Source organism: Tamandua tetradactyla, chromosome 15 (genome assembly GCF_023851605.1).
Source record: "Tamandua tetradactyla isolate mTamTet1 chromosome 15, mTamTet1.pri, whole genome shotgun sequence".
NCBI lineage: Eukaryota > Metazoa > Chordata > Mammalia > Pilosa > Myrmecophagidae > Tamandua > Tamandua tetradactyla.
Window position 1 is genome coordinate 28,065,135 of NC_135341.1, and position 24,557 is coordinate 28,089,691.

The 24,557-nt window shown below is 45.5% G+C and overlaps 1 protein-coding gene across 4 annotated transcripts in view; it reads left to right on the forward strand.

The window, feature by feature from the left end:
• Positions 1-3,516: 3,516 nt before the first annotated feature.
• ARHGEF3 (Rho guanine nucleotide exchange factor 3) overlaps positions 3,517-24,557 on the forward strand; it is a 390,935-nt gene continuing 369,894 nt past the window's right edge. Inside the window, exon 1 of one of the 4 annotated variants that reach the window (XM_077128939.1) lies at positions 3,517-3,541. In XM_077128939.1, coding sequence (XP_076985054.1) covers positions 3,532-3,541 — 10 coding nt within the window. In that variant the 5' untranslated portion in view covers positions 3,517-3,531. Of the gene's footprint in view, positions 3,542-4,102; positions 4,122-4,562; positions 4,659-24,557 lie in introns of those variants that run through there. The other 3 variants (XM_077128938.1, XM_077128936.1, XM_077128942.1) reach the window with 3 other exon arrangements.

Genomic DNA, 24,557 nt, shown 5'->3' on the forward strand with positions numbered 1-24,557 from the left:
AACTCCTCCTCCTTCTTTGATCCTTCTCCCAATCTTTAGGCATATGTGTCCACCCATCTTTTATAGGGAAGCCCTCCTTTCTCCAGTCTAGGTATTGGCAGGTGCTTCTAGAGGCACTTACCTCAGCTTGTAATTACACCCCTCTTTGTGTGATTATGTGGGGGACTCTCTTGCTGATTAGAATGGCTGCTCCACATGGGAGACTGTGTTTTTTGCAGGGGCCCTTCACCTGGGCCGGACTCTCGATCCTGGCCAGCTTGGGACCCAGCCCTATTGCTAAGCAGTTGTGGGGCCAAGTCATTCATCTCTGATTCTCAGTTTCCTCATCTGTCACATGGGCATGAAATGCACTTGCCTCATGGGGTTGCTGTCAACATAAAAACAGGTGGAGGGGGTGGTGCGAGAGTGGCTCAGTGGCAAAATTCTCGCTTGCCATGTCGGAGACTGGGTTCGATTCCCAGTGCCTGCCCATGAGAGAATTAAAAAAAGCAGGTGGCGGGAGAGCCTGGTGCCTGGTACAAGGCAAGTACTCAGAAATATTAACATCGTCTCAGCTGCTGTCAGATAAGCAGTAACAGGTACTAGTATTAAAACAAGGTTTCCTAGAGGAGAAAACTGCATGTATTTCTCATTTTGCAAATTGGGATCCTGTACCATGATCTACAGAGGTTGAGAACCACTGGGCTGCCCCACGTAGTTCACCCTGAATGGCTCAGATTGTCTCAGGATTTCACTCCCGGTGGGTCTTGTCTTGAGGCTGGATAATAGAATTCTATAAACACAAGGCTGACATGGCCTCTACTTAAGAGTCGTGAGTTGTGTGCCATGTGCCCTGCTGCTGCCTCAGCACCTCTTATCCTTCCAGCAGGGCTTTGGGACTTAGGTGACATCCCACCTCCAGGGCAGTGTCTAGGTTGGATTTGAACGCAGATGTTTCCTGCTCCAAAGCCTTCTCTGTCTTTCCACTCTACAGCTCAGCCTTGCTTCCTAGTTTTTCTTCTAAGCCAGTTTAGCAGAGCAGAAAGAACTTGTTTTCAAAGAAGCCTCTTATCAGCTGCTTGTGGAGCACTGCACCGCCTTGGGTTAGACCAGCACGCTGCTGCTTCAGCGGCGTCACAACCCCTGGGTGAGGGCCACACCAGGCTGAGGTTCCTTTACCAAGTGGGTGCTCCACACCTTTCAAATGCCAAAGAAAAACCCCAAAACAACAACAACAAAAATCAACTAAGTGGGGAGGACATCTGAACAGTGCATTGCTACAGGCGAAAAAGCTGACTGTCTCCTCCAGTAATTCCTCTTCTAGGAACTTATCTTCAGAAAACAATCAGAAATGTACATCACAGTTTATTGCACAAGGGTTTTTAGTCACCGAGGGTTATTCTTGGTACCGTGAAATGAGGTGCAAACCAAGTACCAGGAGGGCTGGATTATAAAAAGAGGACACATTCATGCCACAGACCAACAAGTGGCCTTTCAAAATCATATCGTAAAATGAGCTGTAACCAAGGAAAAGACTCACAATATATTAAATGGAAAATAAAGCATACAAGCTAATAGTGGTTATCTCTGGGTGATGTGATTGTGGGAGGGTTTTATGTTATATTTTTACACTTCTTGATATTTTCCACATTGTTTTACAGTGAGCTGGTATTACACCATCACAGGGTTTTGCATGTCCGGGTACACACTCCAGACGCTCAGCAAGTGTTCAGGTTGCACGGCGGGCACTAAGTGGCCCGGGCTGGTGGGCTTGCCCTCCACCTTGCCTTCCCAGGTGCTTTCCCCGACTGTGCTAGTGGCCCCTCCCCATTGCTTTCCTGCCTGGGGTCTGGACATGGCTGAACATGGTTCCCACCAGCCACAGCTGACGATGCTCCCCTACCACAGGCCACGAGGAGCTTTCCTGTAGACACTCTGACTTTCCTGCATGGGGGTTTAGTGAGATAACTGCCCTGGCTCTGCTCTGTCTTGTCCTACAGAGTTAGGGGAGACAGAGCTGAATTCAAGAAGGGTCCTCATGAATGACTGTTTCAAGGAGAAAAAGTCACTGATCACCAATGTCTTCTGGACTCTCCCTGAGACCCGGTCTCAGGGGATTAGTAACCTATGCGCCCTGCTTATCCCTTCCCCACTTCCCCTAGCCAAAGGACTCTCCTTGGGTGTATCATCATCTCTTTTCCAACAGACTCCCAACCTGAGTCCAAAACCAAGGTCCTCCTGGCTCCCCACACTCCTTCCCTTCTTCCAACATAGTCACAGGACCAAGCACGGGATGGAAAGGGGGCTGCGGAGTTAAATTGCTTTGTTTCCAAGCAATTTAATGCTTCAACAATGCGTTTCAGATCTATCCCGTTTTCTGGAAATATGAAATTATAAAACAAATGAAGTCAAGGAGTTTGCTTTTAGTAACAACAAAAATGCACATTGTCTTTTGCTCTGCGCAGACTTTCACCCACTATATCCATTCCTCCCTCAGCACCCGTTGAGACTCTCCAAACCACAGCTCTGTTCGCATCGTTCCTCTGCCTAAACCTTTCGATGTTCAAGGTCTGGTGTCTTACCTTGGCCCCTGCAGCCTCGTTCTGTCCCCTGCCCCTCTCCATCACCTTCCAGAAGTTTGCCTTGGCTCTCCCTGCTCTGGACTTCCACACCTCCCATTCTCCCCACCTCTCCCCTCCCTGGTTGTCCAGTCCTGTCAGAACTCAACATAGGCCCAGATGCCCACAGGGAGCCTCCCAATGCCTCAGTTTCTCCCACCACTTCCTGCTTCCTAATTGCCAGGTGGAGATCTGTCTCCCCCATGAGTTCTGGGAAGTTGGGGACTATGTCTGTGTTGGTGACAGAGTCATTGCTGTTCCCCAGAGGCTGGCACAGTGTGTGACATGTAGCAGACGCTCAAATAGTTGTCATGTTGGATCTAATAGAAACAGAACTTTTACCTTTGACAAGGCTGCCTGGGTAGAACGTCAGGCTTTGATTTGTGTATGTGAAGCACCTGCTGGGCTCTGGGTCAAGGAGGGAGTGGAAGTCTCATTATAATTACTCAGTAAACATGACTGGTTGTGGTGGGGCTCTCCCAGAGTATGAAGGTGGCAGAATAATAAAAGAGGTTCTTGGGGGAAAAGTTGAGGACCAGGGTTGAAACACAGGTTTTGCCCACGACTCTGGTGGAAACGGCGTACTGGGGAGGGTGTGCGTTCCCTGAGCAGAAAACAAATGGTTCATGAGGTTCTGGGCTCTGGGTCAAGGAGTCCCCTCTAAGTATCAGTGGAATGAAGTTGAAACTGTTGGAGTGAAAGTTGGTTTGCTTGAGATCCTCAGTTTCTGGCCCCACAGGTGGGCTGTGAGCCAGGAGGAGGCGGCGCAGCACTGAGGCAGAGGCTGCAGTGAGGAAAGTCTCTGCTGTGCTACATGGAGTTCTGAACACCTGGTGCTGGTCTCTGGCGGTCTGGCCTGGAAGATCTACACCTGGGGGCTGCTGTAAGAACCTTTCTATAAGGCCTGGGAGGCCTCAAGGATGCAAATCACTGCATGGAGAGAGGTAGGGGGCCCGGCCAGAGCCCTGGTCCTACTACTTACCTGTGGGGGCCGGCCTGGACAGAGCCTTTGTGCCTTTAGCAGAAGCTCTCCGGTCTGTGAATGAGATCTCCTGTAATCTCTAGGGTCCCTCAGGTGACCTGGGGGCTTGCTTTGCCTTGCTAAGCTTCAGTTTCAGTTTTCTCAACTAATAAGTGACACCTGCCATAACCCCTTCACCTGGTAAGGCTTCGATTAAGTGCCTAAAATGCACACCTGGCATTTAATTTTTTTTATCATCACCGTTTATACTTTTATAATAGCCAAGTAAGTCCAGTGCATTCTTTATTCCTGATTTCATGAGGTTCTGAGGACAGTAGGCGATTATCTGTTGACTGAATAACCAAAGGAATGAATGCCGAAACCAGTTTTTTTGAGATTCCCACGCCGCTTTCGCACAGTTGACCCCGGCCACTGCTAGCGGCCGCTCCCTCCCCCGGGCCTAGCGTCCGCTCACAGACAGACAAATACTGAGGAACCTGCGGAGAGCCCGGTGCTCCGCGCTGCTCGTCCTCATTGTCACCTCCATTTTCCTGTCGAGGAAAGTAAGTCTTAGGCGAGACCTGGTCAGCTTAGGGCGGGAGAGGCTCCACGAGCAGATTCTGGCCCTCGCTGGCCGGGGCAGTCCTGCCACTCCTGGGGCGGGGTCGATGGCTTCTCCAGTAGCGCCGCGAGCGCCCCGCCCCGGGTTTCCGCGGAGCTTTCGGGACCCGAGAGCTGAAACCCTGCTGTGCGATCTTTCTCCAGGCGGATAAATTCTCTCCGCCTGAGTTCAGTTTAGGAGGCGGTGGATGCCTGGCGGGTGGGGAAGGTGGGGTGGACCCCTGTGCCCTCAATGCCTGCCCGGAGAACCCGGGGGAAAGGTAACCCGGTGTGGACGCGTCGGCATCCCAAAACCCCGGGTCCCGGTCACCGCGGGGGTTCCCCGCCCGCCCTCCGGCCCACGTGGCCCGCGCGGTTTTCCCCGCCCCCGGCCCCGCCCCAACCCGGGGAGCCGCCCCCATAGCCGCCGCCGCCACCACTGCTGCGGCCCGGGTGCGCTCCCCAAACTTGGAGGGTCAGAGCTTACGCGGGACGCCGAGGTGAGTGCAGACGGCTAGCCGGGACCCTCAACCCCCCCCTACCCGCCAGCACACCGCCAGATTCTCCCCAGCTGATCACTCTCCCGCTGGACACCCCGGAACTGGACACTTTTCGCGGGCGGGATCGCCCCCTGCCTTGAGCACCAGCGGAGCGCTCGGAGGCACTCTGGAAGCGGCATAGGTGGGCAGTGCCACTGCCAGCCCGGGTCGGCCGCTGCCTCTGTTGGAGACCTTGCTTTGTGTCCTCTGATACTCTTGGGCGAACTTTCCCGGGCTACTTCCGGAGAGGAGGTGCCACCTGTTCCCAGGAGCAGCCCTTTCCCTCGGGTTTCCTGGGAGTCCCCGCCTGTCGGCGCCTCTCGGTCTCCCGCGGGGCGCCCACAGGTCAGTGTCGCGTTGGGCGCTGCTGGTGGTGGCTGGCTGAGCCGCGGGTCGATTCGCGGCGGGGCAGCCGGACTCTGAGCTCGTGGGGCGGCTGCAGGCGCTGCAGCCGCTGTTGCCGGCCGGCCGGCGCCCTGGCTGCTGGCGGCTGCATCTTTTAAAACTACAGGGCCAGACCATCCTGAGAAATGGGGTGAGGGTGGTGGATGCCGAGGGATTAAGGTGCACGTTGGAGCTTTCTAACCGAGATAGGTGAGCGGTTTCTCAAGGTGGAAACGGACAGAGCTGGGTGGAAATGGGTTCCTTTGGGCTATGCAATGGGAAAGCGATGGGCTTGCACTGTCACCAAACTCATGCTTTGAACGTTGCAGAGACAGAGCCAAAGTGGCTTGTTCTTAGAGGTCTCAGCTTGCTGGATTTATGCTTGAACAAGGCTTGCTTCCAGCACTGGGCAAGTTGTGAGAGCTGTCAAACAGTCATCCCGGGTGAATCCCAAGAAACTTATTTTTTGCATTTCATGCACTACCCAGGTATAGTTGTTTTCTTCACTGAAGCGTGGAAGAGGAGAGCTTTGCTATGTCTTTGTCCTAGCTGTGTGGTCTTTGGCATGTTCCTTCACCATCTGTACCAGTTTCCCTATCTGTAAAATGGGGATGATAATAGTATAAACTTCAAAGGCTTGTGGAAGGTTAAAGCATTTAGAACAGTGCCTGGTGCAAAGCAAGTTCTGCATGTGTTAGTTGTTCTTGTTATTACTGCTGACATGGTCCTAACAGGGCATTCGTGCCACTAGCCTGATGCGATGGGTGTTCAGGTTCCCGGTCCTTTCCCTTTCCTTGCAGCCTTGTTACATGGTAGGTGTGGTGTTCCTTTCAGCTCTGAGACCGCTTTTCCTTGGGCTTTGCAGTTATACCTCCCAGGGTTACCCAGCCTTGTGCAAAGTGCCTTTCAGAAAGTGGGATTAGAGATGAACTTTGTTAAGGACTGTGGTGGTTTGGAGCAGAATGTACCCCCAGAAATACATGTTCTTAACCTTAATGCATTCCCATGGGCATGAGCCCATTGTAAGTAGGACTTTTTGATGAGGCTACTTTAGTTAAGTTGTGGCCCGACTCAATCAGGATAGTACTTAATACTACCACTAGAGTCCTTTATAAGTGGAATGAAATTCAGACAGCTAGAATAGAAAGCTACAGGAAGCAAGTTGAAGGTCAGTGGAACCCAGAAAAGAAAGGTGGGGCCAGGAGAGGCTGTCATTGCATTGCCATGTGTATTAGTTTGTTAATGTTGCTGAAAATTCAATATACCAGAAATGGAACAGTTTTTATAAGGGGAATTTATTAAGTTATAAGTTTATAGTGCTAAGGCCATCAAAATGTCCAAAACAAGGCATCCAGGGAAAGATACTTTGACTCAAGAAAGAACAATGGGTCTGTAACATCTCTGTCAGCTGGGAAGGCACATGGCTGGCATCTTCTGGTCCTGTGGCTTCTGATTTCAAACAGCTTCCTGGAGGGGCATTTTCTTTCTACATCTCCAAATGTCTCTGTGTCAGCTCTGAAGCATCTCTTCTCCAAGCCTCTAAGCTTCCTCCAAAATGGAAAGACTCCGGTAAACTAATCAAGACCTACCCTGAATGGACAAAGTCACATCTCCATCTAATCAAAGGTACCACCCACAACTAGGCATGTCGTATCTCCATGGAAGCAGTCAAAGTTTGCACCCCACAATATTGAATCAGGATTAAAAGAAACCTGGCTGCCCAATAAGACCATGTGACAGAGGAGCCCAGCACCATGGATCTCCTGCAGCCAACCCCAGAACTCAAGCCTTTGAAAAGAACATGTAGCCTTGATTTGGCCTTGATTTGGACTTCTCTTAGCCTCAAACCTATGAGAAATTCCCATTATGTAAGCCAACCCATTGCACGGTTTTTGCTTGAGCAGCCATTTGGGAAATGGGGTATCCAGTATCTTCTTTAGCAAATCTAGGTTATTATTGGATGTTTGCCCCTGTAGGGTGAGGCTTTCCTTGAGGGAGGTGTGTGTGTGTTTGTGTGCGTGAGCCTTCTGGCTCTGGGCTCTGACAGGCTGACGTCGTCCAGGCTCTGTGGGTAGAGGGGCCTGACCTATGTCTCCCTCATTCATTCATTCACCTCCAGCAGATAGCCACGTGGGGTACCATCCTTGCCCTTCCGCCAGTGGAGTCTCCCTGAATTACACCAGTTCAGTTTCTCTGTTTTTAGTATTGGTAAACACAGATGACAGTTCTGAACTTTTGGATCCCAGGAAACTTTTGAAATGTCCATGAGATGCTCAGAGTGCAGGTGTATATTTTTCCAGAAGGGTTTCCCCCTTACAACATATCCTCCAAGAAGCCTGCACCCCACAAAAGGGGGACTCAGAACTGCTGGCGGGGGATAGGGGTCCCCATCCTCTGTCCACAGCAGGCCAAGAATTTTAGGGGTTTGAGCTGTGAATGTTACCTGTGCCCCCCAGGAGGTGAAGGTGCACATGTGTTTCTTTGTGCCTTTGTTCAGAGCACACCTTCCGGTGAGAAGTTCAGATCTGCCTTGACTTGAGAAAATCAGGCAAATGGATCAACTGGGAAAGGAGAAGACTTATTCAAGATACTTATATGAGGTTATATACACATGTACCGTAGCCATTGAGTTCATTTACCTTGGTCAGTTAAGAAACATTTATGAGAGGTGACTCTTTAGGCACTGTCCTGGCACTGGCCACACAACAGTCAAGAAAACAATGAGTGTTCCTCCCTTGTAGGGTTTATATCCTAATGATGGAGATAGGCAATAGACAAATCTATAGAAAGATATCAGGTAGTGTGATCAATGTAATGAAGAAAAATAAGCCATATAACGGGATTTAGAGTGACTGAGATGGAGGCCAAACTAGTGTGGGTCAGGGAAGTTCTCTGTGAGGAGGTGGCATTTGAGCAGAAACCTGAATGAATGAGAAAGCAGCCACATGGATGTCTGTGGGAAGACCGTTCCATGCAAATGGAGCCCAGGCTTGTGGACGAGCTCCTGGGGTGGCTAGTCAGTATTTGACTGACATTTGACATAGTCTATCTCACTGCGAAAGGGGGTGAGGAAATGAAGCAATGTGGCTTAACCTACTCAACTCCAAGTAATTGGCAGGAGTAAGATCTCAGCAGTGTGGGCTCTGATGGTTGGCCAGAAAGCTCGCACTTTCCTTTACAGCAGATGGAACTACAGTGATGTTATTTCCTGAAGCTGCATTGAGAAGTGAGCATGAGCCTCGGGGGTGCTGCTAGAGTTAAAAACACTATAAAGAATGAGACATGCCTCCCGCTATTTGCTGTAACCATGGATTCTGCTTTTGTGTCATTTAGTTATATCTACCTAGAGCAAAAGTAGCTACTCAGGGGCTTTTTTAAAAAAAAAAATTTGATCAATTAAAGAAGTTTTAAGTTTACCAAAAAATCATGGAGAAAGTATGCAGTTCCCATATATTCTTCCCTTTCATACACGGTTTTTCCTATTATTAACATTTTGCATTAGTGTGGTACCTTTTTTTTACAATTGACAAAATAGTATTATTATACTATTAACTGTAGTCCACAGTTTACATTAGAGTTTACTGTTTGTGTTGTACAGTCCTATGTTGTTTTTTTAAAAAATTTTATTCTAGTAACATAATCTAAAATTCCACCTTTTAACCACGTTCAAAAATATAACTCACTGGTGTTAATTATGGTCACATTGTTGTGTTACCATCACCACCATCCATTACCAAAACTTTTCCATTACCCTAAACAGAAACTTTGTACAAATTGAGCATTAACTCCCTTGCCCTATCCCTACCTAGCCCCTGGTAATCTCTATTCTAATTTCTGATTCTATGAATTTTTAGCAGGGTTTTGTGTGTGTGTGTGTGTGTGTGAGAGAGAGAGAAAACTTTAATTGCTGTTGCAAAAAATCATCTGATGAAGTAGAAAGTGGTTTCAGTAGTATTAGCAGAGAATATGTTCTAGAAACTGGAGGTAACAGGATGTAAAATCAGGCAGCAATTTAATACAACAGTCCCAGATGGGTAGGCTGAGGCCAACACCTAACGAGGACGAAAGCCTTGTCTGTGGGGAATTTTGGATGATACCTGGAGAAATAGTCATATTCTATGTATAAACCAAATTGCATTGTTTTCACAAGTGTTGTAAGATCTCATACAGTAAAAGGGTTTTTTCTACATACACTTCAGTTTTGCAGCAAGTGGCATAGAATACGTAAACATAGAAAAGAACGTTCATGAAAGATCTCTAATTCCTTGATATAATAATGCATAAGACAGTTCACTGTGATTATACTATGATCACAACTAGGGCTTCCTGCAACCACAAGGTGGTGGTTATGGAAAGTATGTCTCCCCAGTATCAATATCTAGAGAGCAGCCCCCACCTTCTTCTATGTGTGTTCTCTTATTTCATTTTTTCTGTGTTTTTCTTAACCAACTTCGCTGTTGTTGCTGATTCTTAGCAAAGTTGGTAAAAACAAAGTTGTAATCATTGAATATAGCTCTCTGACAAGACGTTTAAAACCTTCAGTCTTCTGGGATGAAGGAAGCACTGTGCGACATTTAGAATTGATTTACAAACAAGGTGGTCACAAATTTTCCTGGCATGAATACATCCACAACTTTCCAGATCAGGTCATCATAGAAGGGCTGACTTAAGTTTGTTCCAAAGCTAACGTAAAAAAATATTTAGTCCTGGAGTGATGTGAATAGTCCAATAAGTTCCATCAAATTTTGTTTACCCACAAGGATTGAACAGTGTGGCATTAATGACAGAACCTGGCATCAGGTCACAAGTTCCACTCTCATGAGTGACATCCCCTGCAGTGATACCATCTTTCATGTAGAACTGGTCCGTAACTGTTGGGTCAAGCTCACTCCCCAGAATTTCCAGGGTTTGAGCTACTGACTGATTACATGACTCTCTGGAAAATCCAGAGTATACAAGTACCAACAGTCAGAATTCACCCATTTCATATGATAATATTGCTCCATTTGGGAAAATTGTATCAAGGAACTCTATTTCTTTCCAGTGGAAATTCTGGTGTGGATAACCTTGGTGAGAAGATTTCATGAAATTCTTATGAGAAAATAACAAGCTTTGAATTGATTCAAACCCACTGTAGTCCCTAGCAAGCTTCAACAGAGAAAAGAAGCAGTAATTTCAGTTAGAGGGAGGTACCACATGTCTTCAAAAGGAACCATCTCTTAAAACAAATATGCTACTCTCTGAGTATATAAGCTTCCTGCTTGTCAGTTTTTGTCATACTTATGATTGAACATTGCGCATCTTTCAAAAATATGTCCCACTCAGGTCTCGGGATGGTGTGAACATCCCAGATCCTTGGTTTGTGTCAGGCTGTTGCCAGGAGAACCAAACCTCCAGCAGCTTCTGGGTCCCTTCGAAAACATGTGCAGCTTCTATCCATATGAGACTAGAAAACAACCAGCAACCATAGAAAATCAACCAAATTAAATCTTCTCTCCCACTGCTGTGGATTGTTCCAGCTGTGTTACTAAAGTTCAGTTTCTTTTTTTTTTTTTTTAGTATAATTTATATTAACTTTTTTCTTAAAAAAAAAAAAAGGATTCATAAAATTTGCCCGGCTTTTTTTGTGACTGAGAGCTGAATGTGAGTCTGTTGGAAATAAGAGGCAGATACCGTTCAGCCTCTTGAAGTCCGCTGCTTCCCCGTTACAGAGAGTGGAGCAAGTGTTAGCTAAGGTTGCTGGCCATTGTGAATTTAGCAGGGCTTTTGATGGAAAAAATGAAGCTATGAAAATTATCATGGACTAGGAGATGCATGTGTCCTGCGCTCTCCATCAATAGATTGATCGATTGATGTTCTTTATTATTTAACATGGCACAAGAGCCTAGAGGTTACAAACATGGAATCTGAGTTGAAGACCTGGTTCTACCCCATTCCCAGCTGGGTGACCTTGTACCAGTGATCTGATATCTCTGACTCTCTAGTTTTTAAATCTGTAGTATTGGGGAGGAGGTGTAACAAGGAGGTTTGTTGGAAAAAATGACATCTAGGAGGATATAGAAAGGGATACTTAAAAGCCACCCTTTTGGGGTGGTGGTGGTGGTGGGGTTTGGTGAGGTAGAGGGAAAAGAGAACAGCATGTGCAAAAGTCCAGATAAAGAGGGAAATTTACCAGGCCCTCAGATGATATGAGGTTTTCATTGGTTGCAGCAGTGTGTACACATGTGTGTACACGTGTGCGTGTGCATTTGTGCCTGTGCGTATGTCTTTGGTGGGGTGTACTGTGGAGGGGGAGCTTACATAGCGGCCCCTTAGTAACTGCTGGTTGATATGAACGGCCATGCCCTATACTGCTCGACCTGATCTCTACATCCTGATATAATTTCCACCACCAGCCTGTGCACAGGTCCTCTTTTTATTCCAGTCTTCCACACCAGGAAATTGAGTTGTGGAGACTTGCTGACTACACTATGTTCCAGGAAGCCAGATGTATGGCTGGTTTTGAGGTGAATTGGAACATGTGACGGGTGTAAAGCTGGTGGTTGGGGTCCTAGGTTCCCGTCCCAACTCCAGCGTTCCTAGCGGTGTGATGTAGGACAAGGCACCCAATGTCTCCAAGCCTCAGTGTTCTTATCTGTAAATGGGGTCACTGCTGGGCTGTACTTCACAGGGCAAGTGCTTATCTAGGTGCCTGGGTCAGCACATGTGCAGATTATTGATGGAATTAGATGTGCAGGAAGGCCTTGCTGCCCTCCTTATCCTGACCGCGTAGGCTGACCCAGCTCAGACCATTGCTATTTGTGCTTATATTGAAGAACCATGAGTTCCTCATTCAGGCTTAGGGGATTCACCAGGGGCAGATGTTGTCCTTTTAGGATCTGATCCTCTTAGGAGCCAGATCTGTACAATGGAGTGAGGGATTAGTTTATTGTGAGACAAAGGCCAGCGGTGAGACACTATCAAGACCTACTGGCCACCACGCCCCCATCTGTCTTCTCACACCTATGTCCCCAGCCCACGGCCTGCAGTGGCCACCCCTCCTAATCCCCTGGCTGCCTTCCTTGAGGGTATTCAGGACCTTGGCAGCAGAGCCAAACCTCACAGTCCCCCAGATCCCCGGAAGCTTTTCCACTTTCACATCTCACTCCTGTTCCACTCCTTGGAATGTCTTCCTTTTTGCCCACTTTCAGAAATTCCCATAGTTCCCAGCTCCAGTGGCCTACTCCCTCCTTCCTTCCCTTTTGGTTAGAAAAAGAAATGTCCCTTTGCACAAGAAATCCTGACTACATTCTTAATAGGTGCAAATGCAAACAAATCAGAAGTTATGGAGTGAAAAAATGAAATCCCACCTCCCCAGCCCCAGGCTTGCTTCCAGAGAGAACGTTTATAAATAGCTGGGTATATATTTCTCCTGTACTTTTACGTACAGGCATATTTACCTGCAAGGTCTTTAAAAAACTGACATAATGCACTCATTCTATATGCTCTCTGACTAATTTGTTTTCATTTAACTGCCTGTCCAAGAGCTCTTTCCCTGACTGTTCATCTGCAGCCCCCTTTTTTTTTTTTTTTTTTTTTTTTTAATCTTTCCTGGCTATCCTCTTCCCCAGGCAAAGGGAGTGGGGTGGGTCTGGTGGGTCTGGCGTGCCACCAGACATCCAGGCCCTGTCCCCCACAGCAGTGAGACACTGGATGGTGAGGTTGGGGAGGAAGAGGCTATTTGGGGCCTTTTTCATTGTGAGCTCCCTGGGGCGGGGTCTCCCTCCTCTTGTCTTGGACAGCACGAGACTCAGGGCGAGCTGTTGCAACCCGCTCTGGAAGCCCCTCCCAAGGGTGGGCCACCCGAGACGTACCGAACCCCCCGGGGGCTGTGAAGAAGTGCATCAGCTCCTGATGCAGTTATTCCAAGCAGGCACGGCTCCTGTGTGGGTGTGGGTTTCCTCTGTGAGAAGCAGCCATTCTCATTAGTTCTTCTCACCTCCATGTCCTGATTTTCTAGATGGCACAGATTATCGATGGGATCAGGTGGACTTCTCCGTAGAATCGGTTGTATGAGTGTGACATGCAGAGGCCCTGCTCCGATTCTTACAGTAAAATCCACTCGAATGGGTATGGGCTGCTGACCTAGAACCGCATCAGGGTCAATGAGAATCTGAAAACAGAGTCATTTTGTTTTCAGAACAAAATCTCAGCTTCGGATCATTCAAAGGGACTGAAAAGCCACAGACCCACTTTAGGGCCTCTGGTTGAAGAACCTGAAGAGCTTCAAAAATAATAGCTTTATTGAGCTATAATTTACATGCCATAAAATTTACCTTTTTGCAGTGTACAGTTCAGTGGTTTATAGTATAGTATATTCACAAAGTAGCTCACCCGCCACTGCTATCTAACTGTAGAACATTTGCAACACTCCGAGAAGAAACTCCATACCTATTAGTAGTCACTTTTCATTCACCACCACCACCTCCATAGACCCTCCCTCTCAAGCTTCTGGCAACCACTAATCTACTTTCCATATCTATGGATTGGCCTATTCTGAATATTTCATATAAATGGTATCACATAATATGTGGTCTCTTGTAACTGGCTTCTTTCACTTAGCATGTTTTCAAGATTCATGAATATTGTAGCATAAATGAGTGCTTCATTCTTCTTACGCTGGAATCATATTCCATTGAATGCATATATCATACTTTGTTTATCCATGCATTGGGGATGGACAATTGGGTTGTTTCCACTTCTTCTCTATTATGAACAATGTGCTGTGAACATTCATGTACTAGTTTGGGAAACATATGTTTTATTTCTCTTTGTTGCCTACCTAGGAGTGGGATTGCTGGGTCATATGATAACTATAGTTAACATTCTCAGGAACCACCAAACTGATTTCCAAAGTGGCTGCAGCATTTTACAATCCCACCTGCAATGTATGAGATTCCAACTTATCCAACCTTTGCCAACACTTGTTATTGACTTTTAAAAATTATTATTGTAGCCATCCCAGTGGGTGTGAAGTGGCAGCTCATTGTGGTTCTCATTTGCATTTCCTGGATGCCTAATGAGCACCTTTTCGTGCTCTCATTGGCCATTCTTATGTTTTCTTTGTAGAAATGTCTATTCAGATTCTTTGCCCATTTTAAAAATTGAGTTAGTTTTCTTTTAATTAGTGCATTGCTAAAGTCCTTTATGTGTTCTAGAAAACAATTCCTTACCTAGATATAGACTTGCAAATATTTTCTCCCATTCTGTGGGTTGTCTTCACTTTATGACTGTGTCTTTTGAACAGTGAAAAGTGTCTTTATTTTGACACTTTGCCTTTTTAATTAATTAATTTATTTTTGCATGGGCAGGCTCTGGGACTCGAACCCGGGTCTCTGGCATGGCGGGTGAGAATTCTGCCACTGAGCCACCGTTGCACTGTTCAAGTGTTTTATTTTGATGAAGTCCAGTTTACTAATTTTTCTTTTGTTGCTTGTGTTTTTATTATAATATTTAAGAAACTCTTGTCTAATCCAAGATCATAAAGATTTACATCTCTATTTTCTTTTAAGAGTTCTATAGTTTTAGCTCTTACATTTAGGTCTTTGATCCATTTTGAGTTAGTTTTTGTATGTGAGGTAGGGGTCTACCTTCATTCTTTTGCCTGTGGATTATCCAGTTATCTCAGCACCATTTGGGGAAAAGACTGTTCTTTCCTAGTAAATGTGTTTATTTCTGTACACTCAATCTATATGTCTGTCCTTATTCCAGTACCACACTATCTTGATTGCTGTAACTATGTAGTAAAATTTGAAACTGGAAATTGTGATTCCTTTTTTCAGGGTTGTTTTGGCTATTCTAGGTCACCATATGAATTTTAGAATCAGTTTGTAAATTTCTGTAAAAAAGACAGTTGGGATTTTGATGAGTGCATTGGGTCTGACAAATTGGATGGTCTTGCCATCTTAACAATATTAAGTCTGAAACCCACAGTGCTTTTTAGTGAGTGCATCATTTGCTCAGCTCCCCTACTCATTAAGTCTCCTAAGTAGACCCTCAGAGGTCCATCCTTCAAGCTGCGGGGACCTTAGTGTCTCTTTTCCTTGTTGAAGGAAGTGACACAGTATAATGTGGTGTGGGGCACTGTTCCAGTTTGCTAGCTGCTAGAATATGATATACCAGAAATGGAACAACTTTTAAAAGGGAGAACTGATTAAGTTGCAAGTTTACAGTTCTAAGGCCGTGAAAATGTCCCAATTAGAGCAAGTCTATAAAAATGTCCAAATTAAGGCACCAAGAAGAGGTTACTTCACTCAAAAAAGGCCGATAATGTTCATGGTTTCCTCTCAACTGGAAAGGCACATGGCGAATGTGGTGACATCTGCTAGCTTTCTCTCCAGACTTCTTGTTTCATGAAGCTCCCCTGGGGATGTATTCCTTCTTCATCTCCAGTGGTTTCTGGTGGCATGGGCTCTGGCACTCATTTTCATGACTCTAAAGAGGGACTTTCTCCAAAATGTTTCCTCTTTTAAAGGATTCCAGTCAAGGCCCACCTGGCATGGGTGGAGTCACATCTCCCTCTAATCAAAAGTTAATACCCACATTCGGGTGAATCGTATCTCCATGGAAACTATCAAAAAGCTCCCAGCAAGCAATACTGAATGAGAATTAAAGGACATGGCTTTTCTCGGCTCCGCCATAGATTCAAACCAGCACAGGCACTAGGGCTGGAGACCCTTGATAAAGCAGTTAACTCCTGACTTTGTGAATGGGACTGCATCTGGCGCTAGCTGTGAGGGAGAATGTGGAGACCTTACCTCCCTTCGTTCTGAGGGTCTGATGAAGATTCTTGAAGATGCTTTCATTCCCGGCCCTCCACCCCCATGCCTTGAGAACTGAGGACGCCCTCAGCCCTGGCAGTGGTGGCGGGTATTGGAGTGAGGCCTCATTTTAACTTGTTTTATCGATTGGGTGAAGAGAGGATTTCATTTGAGGAAAAGAGTCTTCCACTAAAACAATTTTTGTCTCTTTTCCCAGAATTTATTGGTATTGTAGTTTGACGAATGGAATAAAAATAAGAAAGGCATAGCATCACGTATTACAAGGTTAGTTTGCACCCCTAACGCATTTATGTGTTCCAGGTGTAATGCTTTGGCACAAGTAGAGTTTTTTTTTTCCTCAGGGAAGAAGAAATAAAAAGCAAAACACCAAATCTGTATCACTAGGAACGTCATTTTACGAACTTATGAAACAACTTGGAAAACTACACTTTGAAACTTCAAACCCGCTTACAACTTAGCTTACTCTCAGCTGTGGGGAGTAACTGCCATTTTAAACAAAAGCAGTGTTAAATGTATGTGTGTAAGTTTGGGGTTATTTATTACTATTGTTTCAAAAACAACAGCTTCAGAAAGCATTGATTAGGACTGTGTTTTTAGTTTGTTTCTAGTGGGGAAACAGTTGTATGCAGTAGACTTTTTTTTTTTTGAGATCCTCAAAATCTGTCTCTGCTTAGTGGGTTCCCTTTACCTAGGCTGTTAGGACAGGCAGTTTGTAGGAATTTTATTTCCACTCTTTAGTGAGCGGTGTGTGTGCACACGTGTCGATGTGTGCTCATGGAAAGTTAGGGGAAAAACACAGTGATATAACCCATCTCCAAAATAAGGAAGCATGTTACAGAGCTGTTTGGCGCTTCAGCTCTTACCCAGTCTCAGAAGGTGCAGCCGAGCTGACCTTGTGTAACCTCTCCGTGACACATCTCCCAACTAGGAGCTGGGTACTGCTTCTCTCCAGTATGGCTGTAATTTTACAAAAGCCCTGTACAGTCTTGCAAGCTCCAGTGGTTTTCTTAACAAATCAGTTACATTTCATGTGTTCTGGGCTAGGCAGAGCCTCACTAATCCTTGGCCAGCATTGTGACTTAGAAAATATCTGTGACCACCTGAGTCCCTTAGCAGAGAGTCAACAGGTTAATTTGGAGAGGTACAGTGACTTTTAAATAGCACTGCAATAAGTGAGTGGGAGTTTTGCTACAAATGTTAGCAGTGCTGTATTATTATATAATATCGTAATAGATGGAATGAAGCAAGTTAACATAAGAGTGATGATGATAATACTAAATTTTATTGAGCATACGTAGTTGGGTCCAGTGGCATTTCACACTTGTTTTTTACTGTGATTCATTCTAAAAAGTAAATCTGGATGTTAACTGGTGTATGTGTATTTGAAACAAACAATAGTTTGTGAAACTATACTTATCCTATTATTGTCCACTGTCCTGTGATAATTCTTTTCTGTTTTAGTCTATTTCATGGCTTGTTTTGAAAAATGATACTTGTGAGAGCCATTAAATTTGTTTCACTAGGGGTCAAAACTTACTGTTTGCAAAATTCTGTGCTAGATAGTTTACTATGTGTCTTACAGGGATTATTTCATTTAATCTTCACAGCAACCCGAATGAGTGGGGGTTATAGCCATTTTGCAGATGGAAAAACTGAGACACAAAGAGGTGACTTGGCCAGGGTCACACTGCCAGTAGGGCGGTGTGGGAGAAGGGGCAGGATTTGAACGCAGAAAGGCTCAGAAAAGCTGAGCCCTGTAAAGAGTTCTTGGAATAAACATGGGTCACATACCTAATTTCTGTAGTTATTAAGGAATAGTGTATAATTTAATATCTGAATCAGGCATTAGTTGATATGTATTGAGAAAATTAGCCAAAAAATGGGTACAAAATTAATTTCCACTTGTTTGACTTGAAGTTGCATTTTGAAAACAAATGTATTCACTATGACTGCTTTGATCAATAGGCAACAGCTGTTATTCTTCCTGGATTGCTGAATTTGTGGGTTTGGTGTTTTGTTTTGTTTATTTTTATTTTAGTTTTCTGATGACTTGAAATTTCCAGCAAGTATAGATCCTTAGGGGGTGTTTCTGATGGAAAAGTCAGTTCTTTGGGTGACTGAGTAAAATACTATTTGAAGGTATTCAGAAGAAAGGAAACGAGAAGTGGTTGACACAGGAGTGTGATGTTACAAATTGGAGGAAATTTCAGGAAGAAGCCCCTCTCCCGTGATCGCAAAATAAGCCCATCTCTGGTTCCCCGCACAATCACAAGGGGAGAGCATGTGTTGACAACTGGAGGTATGGGGCAGATTTTCTTGCTCTGAGCTGCATTAGTTTTTCTTACATTTTGCTTTTAAACCAGGAACCTGTGAGTTTGTGGCCCTATGTAAACAGAGTCATTTACCTCCATCTAATGGGTGTATGGTTAGTGGCCGGTTTCATTGCAGTGGGCTGTGTGTGCTAGTACAGTGATTGTATCTCAGCTGCAATGGGGACATCTCACCCCCACCTCCCAAGTTGCAAGCGACCACACACCTGTGGGTCAGGCCTCAGGACTCCCCTTTGGCAGTTTTTATTTTATTTTAATTTTTATTGAGATGTAATTCACATATCATAAAATCCACCTTTTAAAATTGTAGTTCAATTTCTTCATTATATTCATAAGGTTGGACAACTATCACTACTCTTTAATTCCAGAGCATTTTCATCACCCCAAAACGATAGTTTTTATTTTGAAAGTCATTTAAACATTCAAGAACATAGTCTACCCAGCAGCAAAGAAACATGCTGTTATTTCTCCCCATTTAAAAAGCTATACAATTAACTGCCCATCTACGTATTTTGTAGTTTGACATGATGTATTTGTTTTAAAGAGAATTACGTAGTATAAACCCACTGAGGATTTGGGGGATTAGAAGAAGCTTATTTTAAAACTAAGCTTTCAAAGTTTGTCTTTTAAAAATTCTGGTCTTGGTGCAAATGTTATGCCTTATTCAGAGAGCAGTTATGTCACCATGGTTTGTATTGATGCTGCTCTAGATACTTTCGTAATTATTTGTTGCAAACTCGTGACTGTGCTTATTAGCTTTCTTTTGTGTAAGTCATTGGTAAAAGTTTCTTTAAAATTTTGCCTTTGCTTATTTAATTTTGAATAAAAGCTAAATCTTAAAAAAAAAAACAACTGTACAAACAAAAGCTCCCTCTTCACTCCACTTTTCCAGTGATGATCCCATTTCTCTTCTTCAGCTTGGAGCAACATTTCTTAAGAAAATTGTCTGGACTTGCTGACTCCAGCGTCTTGCCTCCCATCTCCCCCCCCCACCCCCATCCCCTGCCTCATTCTTTCATTTCGGTGGCATAGTTCTTTTCCGCTGGGGGCAGGCAGTGTCCCGTCTCAGAACCGGCTTCTGGGTGCCGGCAGCCTGCGCGGCCTCCAGCACGTTGTGGCGCATGGTCTGGCTCGGGGCCGGCAGCCGCCCGTGGTGACGATGTCGCCCATCTGGACGTCCCTGAAGAGGGGGACAGGTGCTCCGACTCGTTCTTACGGCGCCTCTAGAAGCGCTGGCGCCTGCGCGTGTGGTGGAAGTGGTCCCGGCCGCCACCGATGGCGACCTCTGCGTTGTCGTCTTGGTCACCAGCCGGACAGGACTCACCCTCGGATGGAGATGTTTCCAGTGAAGGGACATTTCTTGTCAATGTAGGTTCCCTCAGTAGCCTCCATGGGTGTCTTGAAGCCCAGATCAAAATTCTTTTTTTTTTTTCATTGTAAAAAATAACTGTGTACAAAAAACCCCCAATAATCTCAAAGCATAGTGCGACAATTAGTTATAGAACAGATTTCAGAGTTTCCACGGGTTACAGTTCAGACCAGTATCCTTGTAGTAATGCAGGAGCTTCTACTTGCCAGTTTCTCCAAGCAGGACCCTTTTCTTGTTTTGCAAGTTAGCTGGCTGCTTTTGGGAGGCGCACTCCGTCTGAGTGTCCCATCTTCCCAGGCACTTGAACTAAGATCTCCCATGCTCTTTCGAGCCTGTCCTTCCTGTCAGGCTTGGGTCCCCCTCCCTGCTCCCTGAAATCTCTTGCTAAGGTCTCCGGTGACTGTCGTGTGGCCCATTCTGTGGTCCATCCTACCTGGCCATTGGCAGCGTCTGAGGCAGTTGCTCGTCTTTTCTCCTTTGAAACCCTTCCTTCATCAGGTCTCCAGGCTGCCTAGTCTCCCCCCCCCCCCCCCGCCCCCCGCTTCCTACAGCTCAGTTTGTGGTGACTCCATTGTTTACTAGGGCTTCTCTTCGCTGCTCTCCCAACGTCTATCTTTGCCTGCTTTTGGCTTGTTATCAGTTCTGAAGTCAGAGGGAACCTTCCAAAGACTTGGGCCGATGGTCACTCCTCTGCTGAAAACTCTCGAATGGCTCCCGTTTTGCTAAGTGGCAAAAGCCGAAGGCGGTATCGTGGCCTGCAAGCCCCTATGTGATCTGGCCCCATCCCTCTGTGACTCCCGTCCCCGTGCCCCTCATCACGCCACGGCAGCCCCATGGGCACAATGTTGCTTCTCTAACCAGACGTCTCAGGGCCTTTGCACTCACTGTTCCTCTTGCTTGCAATGCTCTTAACTCCACATCTCTGCAGCCTGCACTCTCACTTCCTTCAGCCTCTGCTTAAATATCATCTTCCTGGCCTTCATATCTAAGCTGTCACCCTGGCACTCCTCTCCTCCCGTCCCTGCTTTACTTTTCTTCTTTACTCCTTATTGCTATCTGTAGAGGGAGTGTTTTGCGTAATTATCGTTTGTTGTCTGTTTCACTCCCCCACATTATAAGTTCCATGAGGGCAGGGGGTTTCTTCCATTTCACTCTGCCATATCCCAGGTTACTCACCTGTCACAGAGGATGCACGCAATGAATATTTGTTGAACAAATAAATGAAAGTTTGGAAAATAGAGATTAAAAAACCATCAATGCTTCTTCCCTTATGATGTAATTCTTCTTGTCTGCATTTTTCTTACCTGTGAATTATAATGTGTTTATATATTTTTGTGCCCTGTCTTTTCCTAGTAGACATTCCGGCATAAGCCTTTTTTTATTTATTAAGTTGCTACATAGTCTTCGTGACTATTGCTTTTTAAATAGCAATAGTAATGTTCCACTGAGTGATTGTAACAATTCAATTTCATCTTGTTTTGCTCTATTCTTCTGTGCAGCTTCCGACTTTTTCCTGTTAGGGATTACACCATAGTGAATGTCTCTGCCAGGGATTTGCCCTGCCCTCCCTCCCTCTCCTCTGGAAGGAGTCCCCAGTGTCCTGACCCTGGCTAGGCACATCGTTGGTCCTCACTCCCTGGCTGTGGTGACCGATCTTGGACTGAGTACAGGACCAGCCAGCCTAGGCCATGGGCTTCCCTGGGATTATCCTACCTTGCTCAGAAACAGTAGAGAAGATGCTCTGTGTCTTCTGGGTCAAGAGCAGTAAAGATGGGGCAGTAGGGTCTGGTGCAGGGACAGTGGAAGAGAGATTTGGGCACGTTGAGTATTTGGATCCAGTCATTGGGTATTTGAGCTGCCCCAATACCTTTCCAGCAGGTCCCGTTTTTTGCTGATCCAGGCGAAGTTGGATTTCTCACTGCCCAGAATGAGTCTAGACAAATCCAATCCAGTGGGACCTCCCTCCAACCCCTCTTTTTACTTGCCCTTATAGTCCTGAGCAAGGAAAGACGCTAAAGACTTAATCCAGGCATTGTTTAGGACAAAAAAATGTATAGATCAGGCAGAGAAGCATGATCTCTTTGTCACAATTGGAAAAGTGATATGAAAATCCAGGCTGCCTGGGTGCAGATGCTGGTACTGTTATCTGACCTCAGCATCTTTGTCTGTAAAATGAGGTTGAGAATAACCATACCCCACCTCAGGGAGTTTATTTGAAGACTAATGTGCAGAACGTCCTCAGAGCAGTTCAAAACACAGAGTGAGTGCAAGGCACAGATGGGTGCAGACACCTACAGTGATTCTCCTGGACTTTTCCTTTTTAGGTTGAAGTCAAATGAAAATGGAGCACATGGTGAAAAAAACAGGCATAGATAAAAAGAAGTACCAGTGGGAGGGTAAACTATCCCCAAGCCCACAGCAGGCTGGAGTCAGGTGCTGTAGGAGCAGACTTCCAGGACAGGGCCTGGAAGAGGAGGGGGAAGGAGTGTCCGCAACTGGGGTTTCTTTAGTGACTCTGTGGGTGAGGCAGTCCAGCCCGGGGTCACATGGGCCCAGCCCAGGACTAGAGCCATGAGTGAGTCACAAGCCAATCCCCAGAGAACAAAGGGATGTGGCGGGAGGGGCTGGGCTGTGACTCAGAGGCCACCGAGGCTGTGAGCTTCCTCCAGGCACTCCATCCACCCCCCCAATTCCCTGACTCTGGTTCTTTGTTGTGGGGAGGGTGGGGGACAGGTATACTCACTTTTTGTGAGGTGCCCAAGAGACTCCCCAACAGAACTTGCCAGGAGTTCTTTCGCCACTCTTCTTTGGAAATACAGATAGCAGCAGCTGCATTAATTGAATACTCACCGTGCACAGGACCTGGGCTTGGGGCTCCACACATTTTGTCTCATTTAAGCCTCACTCTCACCCTATCAGGCAGTCTTATTAGTCCCATTTTATGAAGAAGAAATGGGCTTCCAGGGGAGAAGCAACCTGCCTGAGGCCATGTAGGTAGCAGGTGGCAGAGCTGGATTTGGACCCGCCCATATTTCCACAGCCTGGATTCCTAACCGTGCCGCTACACGCACATGTACACACACGCTTGTGGAAGGATACACTCCGAAATGGGGCTCATTTCTAGGTCAGAGGTTTAAAGAGAGCTTTATTTTTTTCCCTTGTACTTACGAAAAAAGTTGAGAATGCAGATAACTATATTTTATAACAACAAAAAAAGACATCACTGAATACGATTGCATTTTAGTAGTTTACGTTATTCTCATTCATACAGTTGGGGTCTTGACTGGTATATGGCATTAAACAACCCCGTCTGATGCCAAATGTCACTCACTGGGAGTTTCGCAATCCATGAGAGTTATGTCCAGTGCATATAGAAAAGTAATGGGATTCCAAAAAGACCATGCTCATTTAGAAAAATTTGCCACGAATGTTAAAATAGATAAAATTGGTGTAATGTAGCTCAGAGGGAGCAAGCAGTAATACTCATTTCCAAGATGTTCTTTGTTTTTCTCTGAAAGGCCACATGTCTTGCTTTATGTAAAGAAATGTGCTCTTTCAAGATTTTATTTGAAGGAGATTGTAACAGGTGACCTTCTCTTGCTTCACAACCACTTCTTGCTGAATATTGTCTGAAGAGTTACAATCCAATAAACATGGGAAAAGGAAGATCATTTTAGCCAATAGTTTTATTCTCATCTCCTGAAATTTTATCAAATTTTGTCTTGCTGGTAAAATTGACTAATTGAAGTGGCTCCCTCTTCAACTTTTTCCCTGCCCGTCCAATAGTAACAGAAAAATCAGTGAGCAAGAATTCAGAACCTACTCACTCACTCATTCATTCAATAAGTATGTATTTAGTGACATGACCACTGGGATTTGCTTCATTGGGTGGAGTATAGAAGAAATAAGATTGGGAATGAGTTGATGTTATGTGATGGGTTCATGGGAGTCCATTATATTCTTTTTACTTTTGTATGTGTTTGAACTCTTACATTAAGAAATACTTAAAAATGTATGTATTGAGCACTTGCCCTGGGCCAGGGCTTATGTTAGGTGCTGAGGTCTCAGCGGCCAAGATAGGCTCAAACTCTGTCCTCCTGGAGTCAACAGACAGCCTCATTCAGGAAACAGATATTAATCAAATAGTCACATGAATGCAAGTAAGATGACTATAGCACAGACTCCATTCCATCCAGAGTCAGAGATAGGGATAAGAGTTCTTACTTTGAGGAAGCACCAGAGGGGCCAGTTGAGTGAGGGCCTGGGTATGTTGGAAGGGGGCAGGTGTGTGTGTGTGTTTGTGTGTGTCTGCCTGCATAGTCAAGGCCAAGAGGGATTTTTGTAGTTCTTTGCCTGCCTGAAGTGCAGTGTAATAAAAGAATTTCCAAACAGACCAGCTGGCTGAATGCCATTTAGCCTCATAGAGACTTTTATGGTCCACGTTCAAGAATGAGGATGCATGGGTGGCTCAGTGGTAGAATATTTGCCTACCATGTGGGAGACCAGAGTTTGTTTCCTGGCCCTTGCAACACCACCCCCCCCCCACCCCCATACACACACATACACAAGAGAAGATAACTGAGTTTTAGCAGAATGTGCCAATGACTTCTCATTCTGCTTAGAAAAAAAAAAATCAACCTTTTTCTTTCCTTCACGTTCACACTCGGCCCCTCTGTGTAATGCTCATTGGTCACATGGATGTCCCAGCAATATACTAAGTCCTTTCCTTTTTCAGTGCTTTTGTATAGGTCATTCCTCTAATCCAGAATGCCTTTACTCTTTTTCTCAGGGCCAGCTCCTTTCCATATTTAGGTCTTGGCTCAGATTTACAAGGGAGGCCTTTCCTGAGCTCTTCTCTCTATTTATTTTCCATTCCCTCATTTTTGATTGCTCTTGTCCTCAGGCTGCAGGCACCATGATAGTGAAGACTGAGTCTGCTCATCCTTTGCAGCCTCCC